The sequence below is a fragment of the Chiloscyllium punctatum genome, chromosome 13, assembly GCF_047496795.1.
Source record: "Chiloscyllium punctatum isolate Juve2018m chromosome 13, sChiPun1.3, whole genome shotgun sequence".
NCBI lineage: Eukaryota > Metazoa > Chordata > Chondrichthyes > Orectolobiformes > Hemiscylliidae > Chiloscyllium > Chiloscyllium punctatum.
Window position 1 is genome coordinate 97559292 of NC_092751.1, and position 22499 is coordinate 97581790.

At 37.2% G+C, this 22499-nt stretch overlaps 1 protein-coding gene across 4 annotated transcripts in view; it reads right to left on the reverse strand.

The window, feature by feature from the left end:
- parga (poly (ADP-ribose) glycohydrolase a) overlaps positions 1–22499 on the reverse strand; it is a 205126-nt gene that overhangs the window by 85283 nt on the left and 97344 nt on the right. For all 4 annotated transcript variants that reach the window (XM_072583394.1, XM_072583396.1, XM_072583395.1 and 1 more), the window contains 2 exons: positions 12636–12715; positions 1447–1507 (listed from right to left, as the gene is read on the reverse strand). In XM_072583394.1, coding sequence (XP_072439495.1) covers positions 1447–1507; positions 12636–12715 — 141 coding nt within the window. The remainder of the gene's footprint in view (positions 1–1446; positions 1508–12635; positions 12716–22499) is intronic.

Genomic DNA, 22499 nt, shown 5'->3' on the forward strand with positions numbered 1-22499 from the left:
AAAACAAATTGCTTTTAGTAGTCTACAGGTCTGGCAGCATCTGTAGAGAGAAAGCAAAGGTATTGTTTCGGGTCCAGTGAATCTTCTTACGGCGAAACCAAAATATTACCTTTGCTTTCCCTTTACAGATACTGCTAGACATGCAGAATTTCTTCATAAATTTCTCATCTGCCTTACTCACAAGGTTCCTTGCATTAAATCAAATGTGATACAGCCTTGCCATGCTCCCCTATGCCTTAACATGGCAATATACATTCAGCTTCTAGACTGACTTGCTTTCTCCTCAAGACTTGTCTGTGCATCACTCCTATTGTACATCCCCTTGCCAAATTAGTTTAAATCTTTATGAGTAGCACTACCAACCACTCTCCTTGAAATCAAGCATTAGCAAGCTGCCTTCAAGCTAAAAGCAGAAAAATATTTTACCAAAAGCATTAATGTGATATAATGGAAAGTATTTCAATACACCCCATGAGTATTTCTCATCTGATGCACTACAGTAATTTATGGATTTCAACTGGCTTTCCTTGCTTATTTGTTTAGCAATCTGACTCTTTGTCTGATGTTTTTGTGAAGGCCTTTCAGCTGATGTGAGTGTTTGTACTTCATACCTCCTCACATTTGCAACATAACCTTGAAGGAATCTCTCTCCTATGGACTTTACTGATTCAAACTGCACTCTGATAGTACCGGAGGCCTGGAGTGTTGTCTCTTTGGTAGCTACTTAAAGTTACATTATTCTGCAATAAACTTCAAAAATACATGCTTAGGGCTATCCATTTATCAAGCACTAAAAAGAGTCACAATACTTTGGCGAAAAACAGTTTCTTGCATCACATTAAATCCACGTGCTTGCTTTTTGGGGATCTTCAATTCTGTATTTAGGTATAGCCATTCATATATAATGGATTTTTACCTGTAGAAGCAAGGAAAATTAACTATTTTGCAGTGAGATACAGTTAATGTTTTAGGTAGATAATCCATCATCAGACCAAAGGCAGTTTAACAGAATATTTTCAGTACTTTCGTTCACATTAGTTTTCCAGCAAACACAGTATTTGCTTTTGAAATCTGAACTATTTTATCAACATTAAAACTATATTGCTACAAAAACCTATTCAACGTAAAAAATTCAGATGGATCGTAACAACTGTCAAATCTGACTCAATTTAGTTGTATACAATGTAATAGACGGAGCTAACCTTCACCTGGACAATCTGAATGCAATTTTTGGCTGCAGCCAGAAAGTCTTCCTAGACTAGATGGCAGATACTAAGTGTACAAACATTGTACAAACGTTACATGCTATTCACAACCTCAATCATTTTCAACTGAGTCACATTAAACAAAACAATGCTCAAACACGATGTGATGACTGCATAGTGGTAGCTGCACTGAAGTTCCTGCTAAATTAAACCCAAATATGGGTCAGTAGTATCCTCTTACCTTTCCCATTCAGGGAAGTTAGGTATACACTGTCGCTGAAATGTTACTAAGCCAGTGGGTTCTAAGACAAAAAGAGAAAGAAATTAATAAAAGACAAAGGCATCCAAAATAATAGACACTTATCTAAAAACATCAAATTGTCATGTATGATAGTTCTACAAATTAAAATGCTACAATTATTACAATATTGACTTTACAATCAAAAGCTCATATTGATTGCACTGTTGGACAAATTCCACTTTTAAAAAAAATACTGAACATAGGTATTTAACCAAAAACCATTGTACAGTTACAACATAGAGAGAGGCTACTTGCCCCATTCTGTCCAAGTTGGCTCACTACATGATCACAGTTAGTGCTATTCGCCATAGCTATCCAATCCTTTTTTCTCTTGCCTGCACCGAATTAGGTAACCAGAAAAGCAACTTTCAGAAGGTGCAGGATGTGACAACGTGAGCACAGCTACATATAAAGAATCGCATATCACTCAAGTAGGAGCCAAAGCAGAATTCAGTACAGCTCGTCAAAGTGTACATCCTCCATAAATCTAAAAGTTATATTTTACCCCTTGTTTGTTTTTCACAGAAAGAATTTGTGAACAAGTTAGATTAAGGAGATTTTTATTAAGGAAACAAAAATTGCTGAAAAGGTGATATTTGGAGTGTATCTCAGAAAAGTATTCCATACAGTGATATCACTTTTCCCAGACATAATAAAAATGATAAGGAAAGTCCTCACTTAGTCACGCCTGGACACTATATGCATGTAACTGGCTTTGGTTCTACATGCATAATTGGAATTATGCAACTATTCTCCACTGAATGCACGAAAGTATTCAGAGAGTTTGCTGCAGCGTTTTATCCAATTTAGTGTTCTGCAGTTTGTAGAGATGTTTTTAAAAAAGTATATTACATTTTCTTTACTACAAGTCCTATTCATTGCCAAACACAGTGATATCAAATGACACTCAGGTTCCAGTAGTGCAGTAACAATGAAATCATGACAAATACAAGGAGGATCTCTCAGAGATGGACAATTTATGAGTGACTTCTGCTTATACAGGAGAACACTTCACACCTCAGTATTTCTACCTCTTTCTCACCATGGTAGCCACTGATAGAGGCTTGTACAAAATCCCAACAGCAACACTTATACGAGGATGAACAATCGAAGTTTGCAAAGGAAACAAGCCATGACGGGACAGGGACCAGAAAAACTGTGTTTTCTTTTAATTTTAATGACTCATGATAACATGCTAGTATTTATGTTCTTTGGTTTTGAAACAGTATATCAAATATATAGAATTACTTTTCATTGCTCTACTTTACCTACAATGGATAAAGCAGCTTACAACTCACATCAAATTTCTCAGTCTATTCAGAAGGAGTATCTAAAGCATCAATTCAGAACACAAGGTAATTTTGTTGCTATATCCTTGGCTCTTTGTAATAATCATACCTGTCGATAATCAGCTTCCATAATAAGTAGACAACCAGACTACACAAGAGTGGCTGACAACAACGAACTCAGGCAGATTAACTGTGGCAGTCCCTAAATTTAATAAAGTGAAGGTGACAATATCACATCCTAAATAATAGCTTGCATACCTTTTTGAATCTGAAGCACCTTACTTTCGATCAGCAAATTGCTATAGCACATGTGGGATGAATCCCAACTGTGTCAAAGTGAGGAATCTCAAGCAGCATCAGTAACTCTTAAGCAACAGGTTTATCTGGAGTTTAATTTCCATGAAATCAGTCTCCAAGACCACTTTGTGGTGCATTAATTACTAATCCCAATATTACAGGAGACTCCAAAGGGTTCACAGTACATTTGAAGCAAATGATAATGTTCTGTTTCATTGATGAGAAGTAATTTAATTAACATGAGAGGATGTTTGGAAGTAACTGCAAAAATCTCCTGTTCACATGCCTGATGAAACAATAGCATTGGCACCATTCTGTCTTTCAAAAAGATAGAACTTTCAAAAAGATAGCACAGAAGGGGGCCATTCAGTCCACCTTGTTTGTGCCGACCCAAAGACACCCAAATGCCCCTTCTAATCCTATCTTCCTCCTCACAGTCCATAACCCGCACTTTACAGCGAATCCCAGACACCCACCACCCTCTCCATAAAAACGTTTTCCTCACATCCCCTCTAATTCTCCTTCTGTCACTTAACTTGAATCTATGAGCACTGGCTTTTGAATTCTCTGACGAGGGGAAACAGGTTCTTTCGGTCTACTCTACCTCTACCCCTTATAATTTTGCACATGTCAATCATCTCAGCCTTCTCTGTTCAAGGAAAGCAACACCAACCTCTCCGATGTCTCCTCAAAGCTGCAATATGCCAGCCCTAGTAACATTCTAGTAAAACTTCTCTTCACTTTCTCCAGAGCAATTACATCCTTCTTGTAGTGCGCTGACTAGAACTGAACACCAGTGTCTTATTCAGTTCCATCATTAAATCTGTACTTTCTCAATCTCTGTCTCTGGCAACGAAAGATAGCAATCAATATGCCTTCTTTGCCACCTTATCTACTTGTGCAGCTACCTTTAACAACCCATGCACTTGCACGCCCAGATCTCTCACTTCATTTTGATCTCCTTAAATGCATGACCACAGACATCTCAGAGTTGAACTCCATCTGCCACTTTCCTGCCCACGTCAGGAACCTATCATTATCATTTCTGAGCTTACAGCTATTCTCCACATGGCCAATTTTTGAGTCGTCTGCAAATTTCCCAATTCTGTCCCCTATATTCAGGTACAAATCATTAACATATAAAACATACAGCAGGGATCCCAATACCAAGCCCTGCTGAACACCACTTGAAACTGCTTTCCATTTGCAAGGGTAGCCATTGACCATTACTCTCTCTTTCTTGTAACTAAGCCAATATTGGATCCAATTCAACACCTTACCTTGAATCCTATGGGCTGTTTCTTTTTTGACAAGTCTGCTATGTAGTACCTCGGCAGATGCCTTACTAAAATCCATGCAGACAACATCAATTGCACTACCCTCATTGATCCTCCTCATCACTTCCTCAAAGAATACTATTAAATTTGTAAGGCTTGACCTTCCCTTAACAAAGCCATGCTGACGACCTAACAATTTACCCACCACCGAAGAAAGACTAACTGCCCTATAATTATTCAACATTTGCTTTATACCATTTTTAAACAATGGAACCATATTTGCATTCTTCCAGTACTTCACCTATATCTAGAGAAGATTGGAATATAATCCTCAGTGCATCTGCAATTTCCTCCTTGACCTCTTAACATCCTTGGTAACAATCTACCTGGCACTGGCAACTTATCCACTTTCAAGGATTCCAACTCCCCTATCACTCCCTATCTCCTTATGATTATTTTGTCACATATTTCACATTGCTGGTCTTGGATTACTGTATCCACATTTTGTGAATATGGAGACAAAAAAAAATTTAGAACTCATCCCATATCTGCTGTTTAACACAAATTCCCATCTTCATCTCGACAAATCCTACTGTTTCTTCATCTATCTTTTTGTTCCTGACATGTTTTCCTTTATCTTGCTTGCTAATATTTTTTCATGGCCTCACTTTGATTTCATTATTTCTTTCTTGAACTTGATCCTTGTACTTTCTATGTCCCTCTCGGCAATTTGCAGTGTTGAGGTTTTTGTGACTTTCATAAGCCTTCTTTTTCTATTTAATCTTCCTCTGTATTTTCTAGGTAACCAGAGAAGTCTAGATTTGCCAGTATCATTCTTATTTTTGGAGGGGACATGTCCACTTTGTGCCCCAAGGGCCTCCCACTCGTGGTTACTACTGATTTATCCTTTACCAGTTTTGACCAGCCCACCTCAGCCACATCATTTCTCAGTTTTGTAAAATTTGCCTTCTCCCAGTTTAAAACTTCTACTTCAGATCTATCTCTGTCCTTTTTCATAACATTAATAAATCTAACCGAATTGAGGTTGTTATCCTGATATGGTTACCCACTTGTGAATTTTCATTTCTCAAAACTAAATCCAGAATTGCATCTCTTCTCGTTGGACTTGTCACATACTGCTTAAGAAACCTTTCCTGGTCACAGTACATGGATTTTTCACCTTCAATACCCCTTACAGTGCTTGAAATCCAGATGGTATTGGGATAGTTAAAGTCTCCTATGATGACTGCACTCTTATTTCTACAGGCAGAAATCTTTCTGCAAATGTGTGCTTCTATCCCCCCTCACTATTTGGGAGTCTGTCATATACTCCTACCAATATGACTGCCCCTTTATTTCTAAGCTCAGACAGCCTCATTTCTTAACCCATTTAGTTTATCACTCCTTCTCACAACTGTAATTGAGTCTTTAACCAATATTGCTGAACCCCCTACATTTTTGTCACCCACTCTATCCTGCTTGAAAACTCTACATGCAGGGATAATTGAGCTGTCAATGTTTCCCTTCCTTTAACTAGGTTTCTGTTCTAACAAGAACATTATACTGCCATGTGTCTACCCGTGCCCTTAGTTCATCTGCCTTGTTGTAATACTCTTTGTATTGAGCTATAAACAGCTCAACCCTGTTAACTCCTTTGCTGGATGATTTTTGATCCTTGATTCTTTTGACATTCCGAGTTACTGACTACATCACTAACTAATGTTCTACTTCCTATTTCCTGATCTGAATCTGACCCATCTAAGCCCACAGTTTGGTTTCCATCCCTCTGCCGTACTCGTTTAAAACCTCTACAACGGCACCAGCAAAAGCACTTACAAGGATATTTGTCCCAACTCTGCTCAGGTGCAACCAGCCAGGGTTGTGCAGGTCCCATCTTCCCCAGAAATGGTCCCAATGTCACAAGAATCTAAACCCCTCCCTGGTATATCATTTCTCCAGACACATTCATCTGATGTACCCTCTTATTCCTGCTCTCGCTACCACTTAGCATTGGGAATAATCCTGAGATTATTACATTTGGGTCCTGCATTTTAATTTCTTTCAACTTCCTAAACTTAGCTTTCAGGACCTACCTATATGTACCACAACCACTGGCTGTTCACCCTTCACTCCAGAAGATCCTGCAGCTGCTCTATGATATCCCTGACACCAGGGAGGCAACTTACCATCCTGGATTCATGTCTGTGGCCACAGAAATGCCTGTCTGTACCCCATACTTTTGAATTCCCTATCACAGAATCACAGAGTCATAGAGATGTACAGCACAGAAACAGACCCTTCGGTCAAAAGCATCAATGCCAACCAGATTAATTAAATAAATCAAGTCCCATTTGCCAGAATGTGGCCTATATTCCTCTCAACCCTTCCTGTAAAGTTAATATTCTCTGGATTACAACTGAGCCATGAGCTAATTGGCACAGGGTCAACAAGATTAAGCAGGTAAATGCGTTTTTCAAAGATGGATGTGGGAGAAATGGATTTGAATTCATGGGACATTAGCGCTAGTACTGGGGAAGAAGGGATCCGTTCTGATGGGACAGTCTTCATCGAGACCAGAGTCCGAGTGAATCGGACAACTAGGGCTGTAGACAGGGCTTTAAACTCAATTGGGGAGGGGAGGGATTCAGTTGTAGGTGAAATTACAAAATTTAAATTAAAGGAGGAAGTAACAGTGTAGATTAGTGATGTGGCAGATGGTTACTAAACAATAAAACATGAGAGACAGAACAGGTGAATATCTTTATGCAACAAAGAATTATAAAAAAGTAGGCAAATTTACCAATGGAACAAATTTAAAAGTTTTGTTATTAAATGCACAAAGCATTCGAAATAAAGTGGATGAATTAATCATGTAGATAGATGCAAACTGGAACAATATAATTGGTATTACAAAGACATGGCTGCAGAATGACCAGGGATGGGAATTGAATGTTCCAAGGTTTTGGTATTAAGGAAGGACAGGCAAAAAGGAAAAATATGATGGAGTGGTAGTGCTGGTTAAAGAGGAAATTAACACAAAAGTGAGCAAGGGTATTAGATGTGACAATGTGGAGTCTGTCTGGGTTGAATTGAAAAATACCAAGGGGCAAGAAAAACATTAGTGGATGTCATATTACAGGCCCCCAAACTATCGCAGTGATGTTGGGGACGGCATTGAACAGGAAATTAGACATGCATGTGATAAGGGAATATTAGTGATCATGGGTGATTTTAATCTGCACACAGATGGGGCAAATCAATCAGAATGCCCTAGAGGAGGAATTCTTGGAGTGTATACAGGATGGTTTTGTTAACCAATATGTGGAGGAACCGACTAAAGAGCAGGCCATCATAGACTGGGTACTGTGCAATGAGAAGGGAATCATTGCCAATCTAGCTGTGAGAGACCTCTTGGGAATGAGCAACCATAACATGATTGTATTTTTTTTAATAAGATGGAGAGTAAGATAGTTGATTCGGAGACTAGGGTACTGAATTTTAATAAAGGAAACTGTGATGTTATGAGGCATGAGTTGGCCTTGATAGATTGGGGAGAATTACTTAAAGTGATTACAGTGGATAGGCAATGGCAAATATTCAAGGAATGCATGGGGGAACCACACAACTGTTTATTCCTGTCCTGAACAAAAGCAAAATGGGTAAGAGGGCCAACTCATGGATTACAAAGGAAATAAAAGATAGTATCTGATCCAAGGAAGAAGCATACAGATTTCCCAAGAAAAATAATAGGTCTGAGGATTGGGAACAGTTTAAAATTCAGTAAAGAAAGACCAAGAGATTGATTAAGAGGGGGAAACTACAGTATGAAAGTAAGCTTGCAGAGAACATAAAGACTGACACTAAGAGCTTCTATAGGTACACAAAGAGAAAGAGATTAGTGAAGGCAAATTTAGGTCCCCTACAGAAAGAAATGGGGTAATCTGTAATAGGGGACAAAGAAATGGCTGAGCAACTGAATACATACTTTGACTTGTCTTCGCAAAATAGGACACAAATCAGATTCCAGAAATGTTGGAGACTGCAAGATTTAGTCAGGGGAAGAGCTGAAGGAGATCAATATTTGTAGAGATATGGTGCTGGGAGAATTGAGAGGATTAAAAGGCAGATAAATCCCTAGGGTCTGATAATCTACATCCCAAATTGCTTAACGAAGTGGCTCTCGAAACAGGGGATGTATTGGAGGTCATCTTCAGGAATTAATATACTCTGAAATAGCCCCTGCAGATTGGAGGTTAGCTAATGTTACTCAAATATTCAAAAAAGGGAGGTAGGAGAGAAACCAAGGAATTACAGACCACTAACATTGGCAGTGGGGAAAATTCTTGAATCCATCAAGGACTTTATAGCAGAGCATTTAGAAACCAGTTGCAGAATCAGAAAGAATCAGCATGGATTTATGAGGGGGAAATCATGCTAGATAAATCTGTTGGAATTCTATGAAGATCTAACTAATAGTGTTGATAAGGGGGAGCCAGTCGATGTGCACTTGGACTTTCAGAAAGATGTTTGACAAAGTCCTGCACAAGAGATTATTGTACAAGATTAAAGCGCATGGGATTGGGGGAAGTGTATTGAGACAGACAGAAACTGGTTGGCAGAGAGGAAACAGAGTAGGAATTAATGGGTCCTTTTTAAACTGACAGGCAATAACTAATGGTATGCCACAGGGATCCGTGCTAGGACCTCAGCTATTCACAAAATGTAGTAATGATTTGGATGAGGAAACTAAACATAATTTCTCAAAACTTGCAGATAGCACCAACTTGGGTGGGAGGGTAAACTGCAATGAGGATGCAGAAATGCTTTAGCATGATTTGGACAGGTTGGGTGAGTGGGCAAATCAATGGCAGATACAGTAAAATTTGGGATAAATACAAGGTCATTCACTTTGGAAGCAAAAACAAGGCGGCAGATTACAATCTAAGTGGCTGTAAATTGGGAGAAGGGACTGTGTTTCGGGATCTGGGTGTCCTTGTGCACCGATCACTGAAGGCAGGCATGCATGCAGCAGGCAGTAAAGGCAGCAAATGGCCGTCATTGTGAGAGTTTCCAAGTACAGGAGCAGGGATGTGTTGTAGCAGTAATATAGGGCCTTGCTGGGGCCACATTTAGAATATTGCGTTCAGTTTTGGTCTCATTTTCTGCAGAAGGATGCTCTTGCTCTCTAGTGAGCGCAGCCAAGGTTTACAGGCTGTCTTAAGACAGTGTGCCTAGATAAGGATTATTTTCACTGGAGTTCAGACGAGCAAAGGGGAATTTCATAGAGACATAAAATTTTGACAGGACTAGACAGGGCAAATGCAGAGAGGATGTTCCCGATGGTGGGTGCATCCAGAACCAGGGATCACAGTCTGACAATTCAGGGTGAACTATTTAGGACAGAGATAAGGAGACACTTCTTCACCAAAGAGCTGTGGGCCTGGGGAATTCAATGCCACAGGAAGCAGTTGATATCAAAACACTGAATGTGTTCAAGGGGTGGCTAGATATAGCAACTGGGGCAAATGGGACCAAAGGTTATGGGGAGAAAGTTGGATGAGGCCGCTGAGTTGGATGATCAACCATGATCATGATGAAAGGCAGAGCAGGCTCAAAGACTGGATAGCCTCCTCTTGCTCCTGTCTTCTATGTTTCACTTCCTCTGGCAGCTCATTTCATTCATGCATCACTCTCTGCGTGAAAAAGTTGCCCCTTATATCCCTTTCAAATCTTTCCCCTCTCACCTTAAACCTATGCCCTCTAGTTTTAGACTCCCTACCCAGAGGGAAAAGATCTTGACTACTGAAAATAAAAACTGACAAGAACTGTGGATGCTGTAAATCAGAAGCAAAAATTGAAATTGCTGGAAAAGCTCAGCAGGTCTGGCAGCATCTATGAGAGAATAAGAGTTAATGTTCCAGATCGAGTGACCCTTCCTCAGACCTATCCATGCCCATCATGATTACATAAACCTCTAAATGCTCACCCCTCATCCTCTGACACTCTAGGGAAAATAGCCTCAGCCTCTCCTCACAGTTCAAACTCCAATTTTGGTGACCACCAATGTATCCCCTCCAACTTTGGCAACATCATTTTAAATCTTTTCTGAACCCTTTCAAGTTTTACAATATCTTTTCCACAGCAGGGAGGCCAGAATGGAAGTCGGTTTTATAAATGGCCTAACTAATGTCCTGGACAGCCACAACATGATCTCCTAACTCCCTATATTCACTTTACTAATGAATAAAGGCAAGCATACCAAATGCCTTCTTCACAACATCAACTCCACTTTCAAGAAACTATGAACCTGCACTCCAAGGTCTCTTTACCTGGCAACACTTCCCAGGACTTTACCATTAGTGTACAAATCTTACCTTGATTTGGCCTACCAAGATGTAGCATCTCACATTTAGCTAGATTAAACTTCATCTGCCACACTATAGTTCTGCCGCACATTTTCCTCCCCTTCTGTGCAGCAAAGCCACGTGTGATACCATGAATTTGGCTGATGCTGAGAGGTTATCCCCCTAATAGTATTAATGGTCAATCTCAAAACAAAGATCAATCATTTTTAAGTCTTTATTTCTTTCAAATGTTGTGACTTTTGTTGTTGATGTCACTTTCTTCATAAGAACTATGAGCAAGAGTATGCAATTTAGCCCCTCAAGTCTGCTCTGCCTTTTGACATGACTACAGTTGATCATACTCACACTCAATTCCATTTTTTGCCTGCTCTCCATTCCCATTCAACCCATTACTAATTAAAGATCTGTCCCAGCATCCACCACATTCTGGGATAGTGAACTCCACAGATTCATGACCAGTTGAAAGAAGTTATTTTTCCTTATCTGTTTTAAATCAACTACTGTTAACCTAAAAATATCACTTCTCATTCTAGATGGTTTAATTCATTTGTAGGATGTGAGCATTGCTGGCTTGCCAGCATTTATTGCCCATCCCTAGTTGCTCTTGAAGGTGGTGGTGAGCTGCCCTCATGAACCACTGTAGTTCACCTGCTGTGGGTTGACCCACAATGGCATGAGGGAGGGGATTCCAGGATTTTGACCTAGCGACATGAAGGAATAGTGATATATTTCAAAGTCAGTGGTGAGTGGCTTGGAGGGGTACTGGCAGGTGGTGGTGTAGCCATGTATCTGTTGCCCTGGTCTTAGATGGAAGTGGTTGTGGATTTGGAAAGTGTTGTCTGAGGATCTTTGGTGAACTTCTGCAGTGCATCTTGTAGAAAGTACACACTCCTGCCACTGAGCATCGGTGGTGGATGCATGTGGATGTGATGCCTATCAACTAGGTTGCCTGCCCTGGATAGTATCAAGCTTCTTGAGTATTGTTGGAGCTGCACCCATCCACACAAGTGGGGAGAGTTCCATTACACTTCTGACTTGTACCTTGTAGATGTGCTTTCAGGAGTCAGAAGGAACGTTATTTGCTGTGGTGTTCTTAACCTGCTCTTGCAGCCACTGTGTTTATGTGGAAAGACCAGTTGAGTTTCTGGTCAATGGTAACCTGCAGGATATTGATAGTGGGGGATTCAGTGATTGTAACATTGAATGTTAAGGAGTAATTTTAGAGAGCCCAACAAGGGAAAACGTCCTCTCTGCAGCTACTTTGTCAACCCCTTTAGCATCTTACCTATCTCAATTAGACTTCTTCTCATTCTTCTAAACCCCTGATATATGCCTAAACTGCTCAATCTCTCTTTATAAGATAAGTCACCATCTCTGGAATCAATTTAGTAAAACGCTTTGAAACTGTCTCCATATAACTAATCCATCCTCAAGTAAAGGGACCAAATTTAAATACAGTACTCCAAGTATTCAAACCATCATGCTTTTGTTTTTTGAAAAGAAAAATATCACTTCTACTGTGTCAAACTGATAAATCAAAAAGCTGTGCTTTTTAGGTAAGGATATTTTTTAATAACTTGAAAGTAACTACTTGCAGTGAGTGAGGAGAAGGAGTGAGTGTTATTTTTCCTTCCCATCGCTGGAGACAAATTTGACATCTGTTTGCAACCTTCACAATGGTCAAGAATGAAATTCAGAGGCGAGGAATCAACAGTATGAATCCATGCTACACCATGGTTGGCACCGTGCACTTGAATATCAGTCTACATTATTTGATGCCATATTAAAGTTAGATAATAAAATTTCAAATGGCCCATTCATAAATATTTTAGAGATTGTAATTTATTTTACTGTAGAAGTTCAAAGAAGAACTATTCTTATTCTAAGTAGTATGAACTTACTTTCTTTTGTGACTTTTCTGAAATAACAAAAAAGAGTTTTAAGCTTTTCAGCTTTCTTGTGTGAAGGTCCTTCAAACAATCTGAGAAAAAAATTAAAGCAATATTCAATGTAAGGAAATATGTATACAATTAACAAATGACAGAATAGAAAAACAACAAGAAAATCAAATGTATGTTAAGATCTGAAGAACTTCCTGCGTAGCCAATGTCAAATTGGTTAAATAAATGAACATGGTAAAAACAATGACTGCAGATGTTGGAAACCAGATTCTGGATTAGTGGTGCTGGAAGAGCACAGCAGTTCAGGCAGCATCCAAGGAGCAGTACTGCCCCTCGGATGCTGCCTGAACTACTGTGCTCTTCCAGCACCACTAATCCATAAATAAATGAACATGTCTGCTGCAGCTTTGAATATCGTAATAAAATTAAATGCAGATACTGGATCTGTATTCTATATTACAACAAAGGAAGCTTAATGCTGCAACAAAGAAATGCACATTAACTTTCATCTCTTTACTCTTCAATGGTCTCATTCTTTTCAAAAAGCCTTTGAAAACAAAAGAATACCTAAGGAAATGTTTAATGAATTGTGTACCTTCATACTCAATTTTGTTTTTATGATTTTAACCTTCAAGCAACATTCAAAATAATGAAATGGGTCACTCTGAAAACCCATGAATATTCTTCATTCCTTTGTTAAGTAAATGATAAGCTATTGTAGGACAAGTATTCATACACTCATCTAACTGTACAGCTTATTTAGTTGTTTTCTACATCATCGCATTGTCCCTAGATATATATCACTCTCAGGGCCTTTCAAATAACAAGACAGGGAATAAAATTGCTGAATCTATGCTGATGCAGTAAAGTCCCTTCAGGCTATACATAATATTTCTGAGAGCCAATTCCAATATACGACTGATTTCACTGCCAAAGTGAAGCGACATATATTTTTCATCAGGCAGGTGAACATGACAAACCAGTCCTTGTTTCATGAAGGATAATGAAACTACTTAGGTAATCCCAAAATTTGACCTCATAATTAGTACAGTGACAAACTATTTCAAGCTGTTCCCTAATTATCAAAATGCTGTACCCTATGATTATTTTACATTTACTTTTACACAGACGCTAAACATATTCATCGTTCTGTGTGCCTGAGGAATTCAATACACTTTGTATTAAGTATCCTGCTCTTTTAAAGAAGGCATTTTCCATTTTGCTGATTTCTAAAGTGATTTTCATCATTTATTTTTAACGAAGTTATCTAATTATGTAAGAAATTATGAATGGTTTACTTTAATTAAGTTTTAATTATAATTTTCTGTAGAGATGTTTGGAATTGGAAAATCTTTTAAAGTTACTGACTTTCATGAAAGAAAGTAGTTTAATAGCATATTCGGAATAATTTAATGTCTCAACTATACTGAAAACATTAAACCCATTCCTCAAATGAACATGTCTGTAAATGTGCACTTCATAACCATACCACTTTAGATTTAGATTACAATGATGCTTGTCATTAAAATATTTATTTGAAGGATAAAGCTTACCATAATGATTAGCTTTTTATTCATTTCAGAAAAATGCAACTCTTATTTTTCTAAACTAAATTAACATTAGGAAACACTAAAAATAATGTGATCGAACTGGAAAAAGAGATATTAAAAATACAGGAAACTCCAACAGCACAAGTTGCAGGGCCATGCATGACAGTGATTTTATGAGTCACACCAAATCAATTTGTGCAAAATAATGTATCATACTGAAACCAAGATGATCCGAAAAATCAAACTTCGTCCATAATACCATTCAGTGAAGGAAGCCTGGTTGCTTTTGCAAGTATATGCCATTATTAACATTAGTCTTATGAAAGGTCTAGCAATTTACCCAGTTATAGGTAACATAACCACATGAGTAAATTCTTACCAACTAAAAACTGCAACCTGCAGTTTAGAGTTTCAACATTACAGGAAAATACAAGTGTAGCCAAGAGATCCCTTTTTATTCTTGGCAGCAGGGTTCGTGCATATGAGGTTTCAAATAATTGGTGGTAACCCCAATAGAAGCCAACTAAACCCAACAGTAGCAAAAATAAATTTTTAACCAAGAACTAATTTTCAACCAATCACTGGTTAATATTTAAGTTATGACTTATTCACAAGACCTCTTCCTCTCATACCAGCAGGACAAATAGCCCAATAGAATTAGTACAAAAGGGCTTCCAACTGTTCCAAAAAATAAACTGATGGGTGAAATATATTCAAAGAGCATAGCTACTAAAGCCTCATGACTTGAGCAACTTTTGATTTGGTACCCACTGTTGTAAATTCTTAAGTGGCTTTAATGTTCATTTTCATTTCAGAAACAGGACACTAAAAGATCAGGCAAATTGACTTATATTCAGGTTTATATTTCTTCGGTTTACAGATTAATAATCATCTGTCCATTACATAAGTTTTGTTTTTTCCCTAAATTCCTCCCCGGCTCCTGAACATGCAGATCTATGTTGAGGTAGGTTTGAAAGGAACACAATTCTTTTCTAAGTAATTCAATTGATCAGTCTTTATGTGTGTGCTTATCCAAGCTGCAACATGTGTCTATTTGATTACAAAGATTAATCCTGGTCAATAATTTCTGACCATAGCTTGAGAACTCCAAGACTAATTCTCATGATCAGTACTAACACTGCAGGAAAGTTACCTCCCAATACACAAATCCAGACACATTTTGGCGATTTAACTAAGTAGACTACTGACTGTGCCACTCGAATAGCATACGTCAGCCAAATTCAGTGCCTTGAAATATAGGAAAGGCTATTTAATAATGTAAAGAATTAAAATACAATGTATTTTAAGGATGAAAACTCACAGATAGAATTCAAGTATTGAAAATAAATTAATTTTAGTGCTGTACTTTTTTTCCTAATAGAATCAAGAGACCTTCAGCAAAACAAAGGTGATGATGTTTACCATGTTTTCACATTCAAGATACAAAGTAAGAACATAAATGTGTGGTCACTAACTATATACACAAAATGATGCATTTAATATGGTAAACAATGGAATCAAACAGCATACAAAGAGGCACTTCAGCCCATCAGATCCACACCTGCCATCAATCATGTATCTACTCTGGTGGTACAACTCCAACATTTTATCTTTCCATGCAAACCAATTTCATTCATGGAGGTAAAACTAAATTTGTGTTAAATATAAATTGGAGGCAAAGCAATGAACAAAATCAAATGCTATAGTTTTTGTACTTATTGCAAGGCTTATTTACGAGTGTAGTTCCAATTATTGCACTGTACCACAAATAGGTCAGTTGACTTCTCTAAACTTAATCATTAGTTTCTATTCATGCATACAGTGAGGGGCAGCTGTAACGATACAACAGCAATATATTATCTAAATAATAAATAAGCAAAATCGGAGTATTGTCCTGTTATGTACATCAAATGTCACATATACATTAAGAATACAATCTCACAAGCCCAACTGATTCACAGAATACAATTTAATTCATGACTTAAAATTAAAATCACTGATTTTTGTTCCTGAAAAAAAAGGCACAAAATATTTTATAAGATAGAAATGGTTACAAAACATGCTGGAGAGTCTGCAAAAGCTGCCTATGAAACAAAAAGTTCAAACATGTAACATTTACTTGTATCACACTGTTATCTCTTCACTTAGAAAATATGCTGTTCGGAAACACCACTTGTTCAGAAATATGGGCAGACCCTTTCTTTTAGAATTGAGACATTGAAGATAGCGTATTTGGATAGGTAAACCAATGTTTCATTCTGCTTTATAATATTTTCCTGAAACATATGAGTTATAAAATATTTAGAATCACAGTATTTTCTAGTTCACACATACATGATTAGGCATTCTAACATAACTATGAAATTCAGAAAATTTTAAAATCCAGGAACGACTTTGTCCTAAATATTCCAGAGATGCTACATTGTATTTTAGTTAAGAGTTTTTCCCAATGTTAATGAATTGCACCAGCGATGTGGCAATTTCAGGTATAGCTAACAATTAAAAGACTGCATTATCAAAGAGAAATCTTGCAGAACTATTACGATGAACTTACATGAACAATATTTTCTATAAAAATGAGGCAGGATACTACAGCCATGCTACATGGAACACTCCTAAATGTGTGCAGTATTCAATATGTATCATGCTATTTTACTGGTTAACAATATATCCCACCTAAATGTTTTCCCATTTATTTACCTTTTCTATTCAATACTGACAACTTAGAAGATATTGCAGAACTAAAGATTTATGAAAATAGAAGAAGAATTTCCAATCAGGCAGAACCAATATCAAACAGTGGATATAAATATCATCTGTAAGGTTGGGGAGGTTAAAGGACAATGTTCCATGTTCTGTGCTATACCAAAATGAAACTGGCAAAATACTTAAGCTCAACTCACACAATGACAAAAGTTAGCTTAGTCACCAGTAATCAGGGGTCAATGTATTTTCTATTTATTAAAGCACAAGCCAAATATTTAAATGGGAAACTATGCACTCATCCAATTACTGGGACTATAAATCAAACAAAATATTCTGCACCACATGGAAGTTTGAATTAGAAAAACACACAAATGCAGCACTTTTGGAGGCACTAATGCCTTTTTGGCATTGACTTACATCAGAATGCTTTACATCTAATTCATTTAGCTCAAGAAGCACACCATGAAAGCCACCCACAGCTCGTCTCTGACCTTTTCACTGTCAATGTGGAGCAGTTGAATCAATGGTAATCAAATATATTCCTTCACTTTGATAATCAGAGTCTGAACTACCCAGCTGCAGACAGGACAATGACATAAAACACAGCACTGTCTGTCTTTATGGATAAAAGCAGAAGAGGAGTGAAAGAAAACAAAATCAGCAAAGATTCATTCATTAGGAACTTTTTAAAAAAAAATCATAATTTAGAACTATTTTTGAACCACAATTAAATTTGATTTTATGAACTTATTCATTAAGCGCCACAAAAGAAAGTAAACATACTTGGGTCCAATTCAAAACAAACATAAGAAAATAAAAAATACAACTGTGCATCATTTAGCCATCACAAAAACTGGGTTCAAAAGCTATCAAGACGTATTAACTTTCAATTTAAAGCCATGGCAATTACAAATTTGTCCTCTAAAAAATTGAAATAAAGGAGACCACCACTCAAGATACACGTTTAACACAAAAGAAGCATAAATCTAAAAAAAAACTTCAATGGACGGCTTTTCTTTAATGAAATTACAGCATGAAATGTCAACATCTTGACTAGTTCTTATAATTAGAGGCATTCAGCTCAGCAAATGGGGTGAAGATTATGGGATAGTCTCCATTGCTACTTGACCAGGTATTTTGTTTTCTAGATATTTCAACATTAAATTTGATTCAATTTATTCACATTTTGTGTTCCAGTTGCATTATGAACATTAGTGAGATTTATCATATGCCATGCATGACAGAGAACTGAACACAAAGTTTGTGTAGTTAAGAAGTCAAGATCCAATTAAATAAACACAATATTTCATGGGTCTTCATAATTTTTTCATCTTTTATTCACTGAACAATTAAAATCAGTCCGAGAAATATGAATGCATTTTAATTTTACTAAATAGATTGAATTTGGATACATATATTACATAATATTTACAACACAGGAAACAATCCTCCCATCTAACAGGTCCATGGCAGTTTGCATGCTGCACACCAATCTGTCTGGGCATAACCTTATCAACATATTCCTTCTATTCCTTTGTGTGTTTATCGAACTTCCCTTTCAACACCACCATGCAAGCTGTGCCAACTATTGTCAGGGTTAGCAAGTTTCATTCTTTGGTTAAAGATGTTTCGCCTGAAACCTTTACTGGATTTATTAGTGACTATCTTACACTTCTGTCTTCAGTTCTCATCTTCCTACCACCTAAGTGAAAACATATTTATTTCTACCCAAATGACTTATTTTATAATCATGAATTTTTCTATCAAATAAATCATTTGTATTTCATAGCTATGGAGCTCAATATGGGTGCTGACTTTTCATTATTTACTTATGAATATAAAATTGAATGCAATATTAGATTATTTTTACATTATGTATATCTATGCACAATTTAAAATGTGTATGGCAGCATTGTTTGCATGAATGATAGCCATTCACTGGTTCATTTCTCTGGACAATGCCCTGAGCAATCAAAGTCAACCAGTCTGTATTGAAATCTAAACAAAACCTGGCAGTTAACAGTCAATCATCATTAATTGCCTCATTCTCTATGTAATGTATCTACCAATCAGAATCCACCTGCCAACCAAACAGCATTCCATACAGTAAGACAGCACCTTCGAAAGCCATGCCAACCAGCAACTAAAAGGACAAGGCAACAGCAATTTGAGAACACCATCTGCAAGTTCCTCTCCGAGCCACTCTCACCATCCTGAAGTTGGAAATATATTACTATTCTGTCAGTGTGGCTAGGTCAAAATACTGGAAACTGCATTGTAGGTTTACCCGCACCAAATGGATTGCAGTGGTTCAAGAAGACAACAACTTTTTCCCAAAAAACTACACATGGGCAATAAATTCTGACTCAGGCAGTGAAGCCCACATCTCCGAATGATTTTTTTAAAGTAGTATTTATACTTCCTTTATTGATATTCTTGCAAATTGTCCTGATGACTGCAAGATGAAATCCTTTGACAAAATGAGTTTTTTTTCCCATCAATACTCAAGTTTCTTACCATCAAATAACTATTTACAATGTAGTTGCCAACTCTGGACAGCAGACTACATCGTGGATAGGGATGTCTCTCTCCCATCTCTCCAGATCATTGCCATCTTCTACATTTAAAAAAAAGGGGACTGACTTTATTAAGTCAACATTATGGATACAGTATTGGGACTTGCAAATTACTCTTATCAAATGCAAGGAACTTCCTTTGTCACTTCAGCGATAACTGCTGAGGAACGCTGATTAAACCTGGTTTTAAATACTTGAGATTCTATGCATCTGTGTACTTCTTGATCTTGTAATTCCTTTGTTTATTTTCCTAAAATATCACAACACCAGGTCATATTGATTTATTATCAAACTCTCATCTCTTACACTGAGACACTGAATTATGGCTGGGTAAAACATTGCTTTTTAAGAAGTGTTCTTAATATATTGACTGAAAATATATCTCTGTGTAAAGTCCGTTAAATTCAGCATTGAAATGTGTTATGAGGATGTCAGGCATCTGTTGCGTTCTGAAAATTTTATTAAACTGCACATTTTATTTCTAGAGTTAAATTTATTTCAGGTAGCTTCGTGAAGATAGTAGATTTTCACATCTTAACTCACCATTACTCAGTGACAGGAAAGAGAACTTCTGTGACAATTCCTAAAGTCTACAAAAATCACCAAATAAAATTTGAACAATTTCAAACATCGATCTCAATAAATCCACAAAATAAACTGCCAATGAATTATGGAAGATTGGTTAAAGTAGCCCAGTGTTTTGTTAAAATAATTTGGAGCCTCCTGCACATTGGGTATTAGCAGTATGCATAACACAACAAATGAGTCTGTCATGGTGCATCTATTTCTGAATCTAATTGGACCTGAAGCAATTTGACAGCATCAAACTACACAGAAATAATTCAGCATCAGGTTGTTCAGCCCAACCAATCTGTGATGCTACAAAAGTAAAATACTGCAGATACTGTAAATCTGGAATAAAGACAGAGGATGCTGGAAAAACTTGGCAGGTTATATGCATCTAGAATCATGGAATTGTTATAGTACATGAGGTTATTCAACTCATTATGTCCCTGCTGGCTCTCAACAAGAGCAATACGTCTTGACCATTTCCCTGCCTTTTAACTTTAGCCCCATAAATATTTTCTCTTCATTTAAATATCTAATTTTCTTTTGAAGACTTTAATTAATTCTGTCTTCATCACTCTTCCAGTCAGTGCATTCCAGATTTCAATCATTGTATAAACAAAATTTTTCTCATGACATCATTACTTTTGTCATTCGCTTTAAATTAATGACCTCTGTCTGGATCCTTCAACGACTGTAAACATTAACATCCTATCTCCCTTGTTCAGAACTCTCATGATTTTGAAAACTTCTACGGTACTCGGAACTGGACACAATTCTCCAGTTGAGATCAAACCAGTGTTTTGACATTTATCGTAACTTCTTCCACCTGTAGATCTATTTATAAAGCCCAGGATACTGCTTGTTTTTGGAGAGAAAACAGTTTTTTTCTCGGATGTTTGATGACATAATATTGAACTGGGTCAAGGACAAAGTTAAATTGTTAAAACAATAATAATTTCCCTCTCCACAGAAACAGCATCTTAATCCCATAATGTTTACATATCCTTTTATCCTCCTTTGAATCGAAAATCTAACCTATCCTTAAATATTGAATTGGCCACTGTTTCAATGATTAACAAATGCAACTATCAATCATGCATAAAAAATGGTTTGCATCATTGTTGCTATAATCCCAGTTCAAATTATTACTGGATAAGAAAGATCCCAGTTTTGAAACCTGTCTTTATAAATTAAACAAAAATCAGAATATGATCTAGTGAGATGGCCTTTCACTGAAACACAAGCATACAATGCTGCAAATCTGATTTTAGCAAGAAAGCATAAGATTTTTAATGCAAAGATAAAACTGAATAAAGTAAGTTACTTATAAATAACAATTTGAAAGATTTTAAAACATTTCATCTATCCCAATGACATCTCTTTACAATACTCAAACATCAGAGTTCCCTTCTCTATCACATTTGTAAAGTTGTGGCTTTCCATACTTGAGTGTTTAATAGCCTATTCCTGGAGTATTCATACAACTGAGTTTAGACCTTCTCAGCATCAAGTTCCAGCCAAGCACTTCCAATCTGGGACTTGCAAACTCAGTGAGGTACCCTTTGTCCTAGAGTGTGTCACAGAAACAGACCCTTGGTCCAACTCGTCCATGCCAACCAGATATCCTAACCTAATCTACCCCCATTTGCCAGCATTTGGTCCATATTCCTCGAAAATCTTCCTATTCGTATACCCATCAAGATGCCTTTTGCATGTTGTAGTTGTATCAGCCTCCACCACTTTCTCTAGCAGCTCATTCTATACTCGCAGCACCCTGTGCATGAAGTTGCCCCTTTGGTTCCTTTTAAATTGTTTCCCTCTCACCCAAAACCGAGCCCTTTAGTTCTGGATCCCCACCCCCACCCCAGGGAAAAGACTTTGGCTATTTACCCTATCCATGTCTCTCATGATATTATAAATGTCTATGGGGTCACCCCTCAGCCTCTGACGCTTCAGGGAGAACAGCCCCAGCCTACTCAGCCTCGCCGTATAGTTCTAAACTATCTCCTTTCTTCAAGATAAACTACTTAATGCATCTAATTTCCATCAGGACCTCTGCAAACTGAAACCAACAGCTTTCCAAGCTATGGTGTTTCATCCAAGCAAATCTAGACAAAAACAACTCCTGACCCACCTGAGAACAAACAAATGTTCTTCAATGTCTACTTTGATCACTCGTAAAACTTCCAAAGCAAAGAAATTCCCATTGCTGCACCAGAAAATCTCTTGCACATTTTTATTTAAAAAGTGGCCCTGTAAATACTCTCAAATGAATCATTGACCCCCTTCTCATATACAGACCAAAGTCCACATGCCACTATTTCAAAATCCAACACATTGATCTGAATTACATGTTTAATTTTATATATCTCTTCACAGTACACGTCAGTGAATAGCAATCTTCTATTTATTTTTAAATATATCTTCTTAATTCTAAATACCTTCATTAAAACACATTTCAA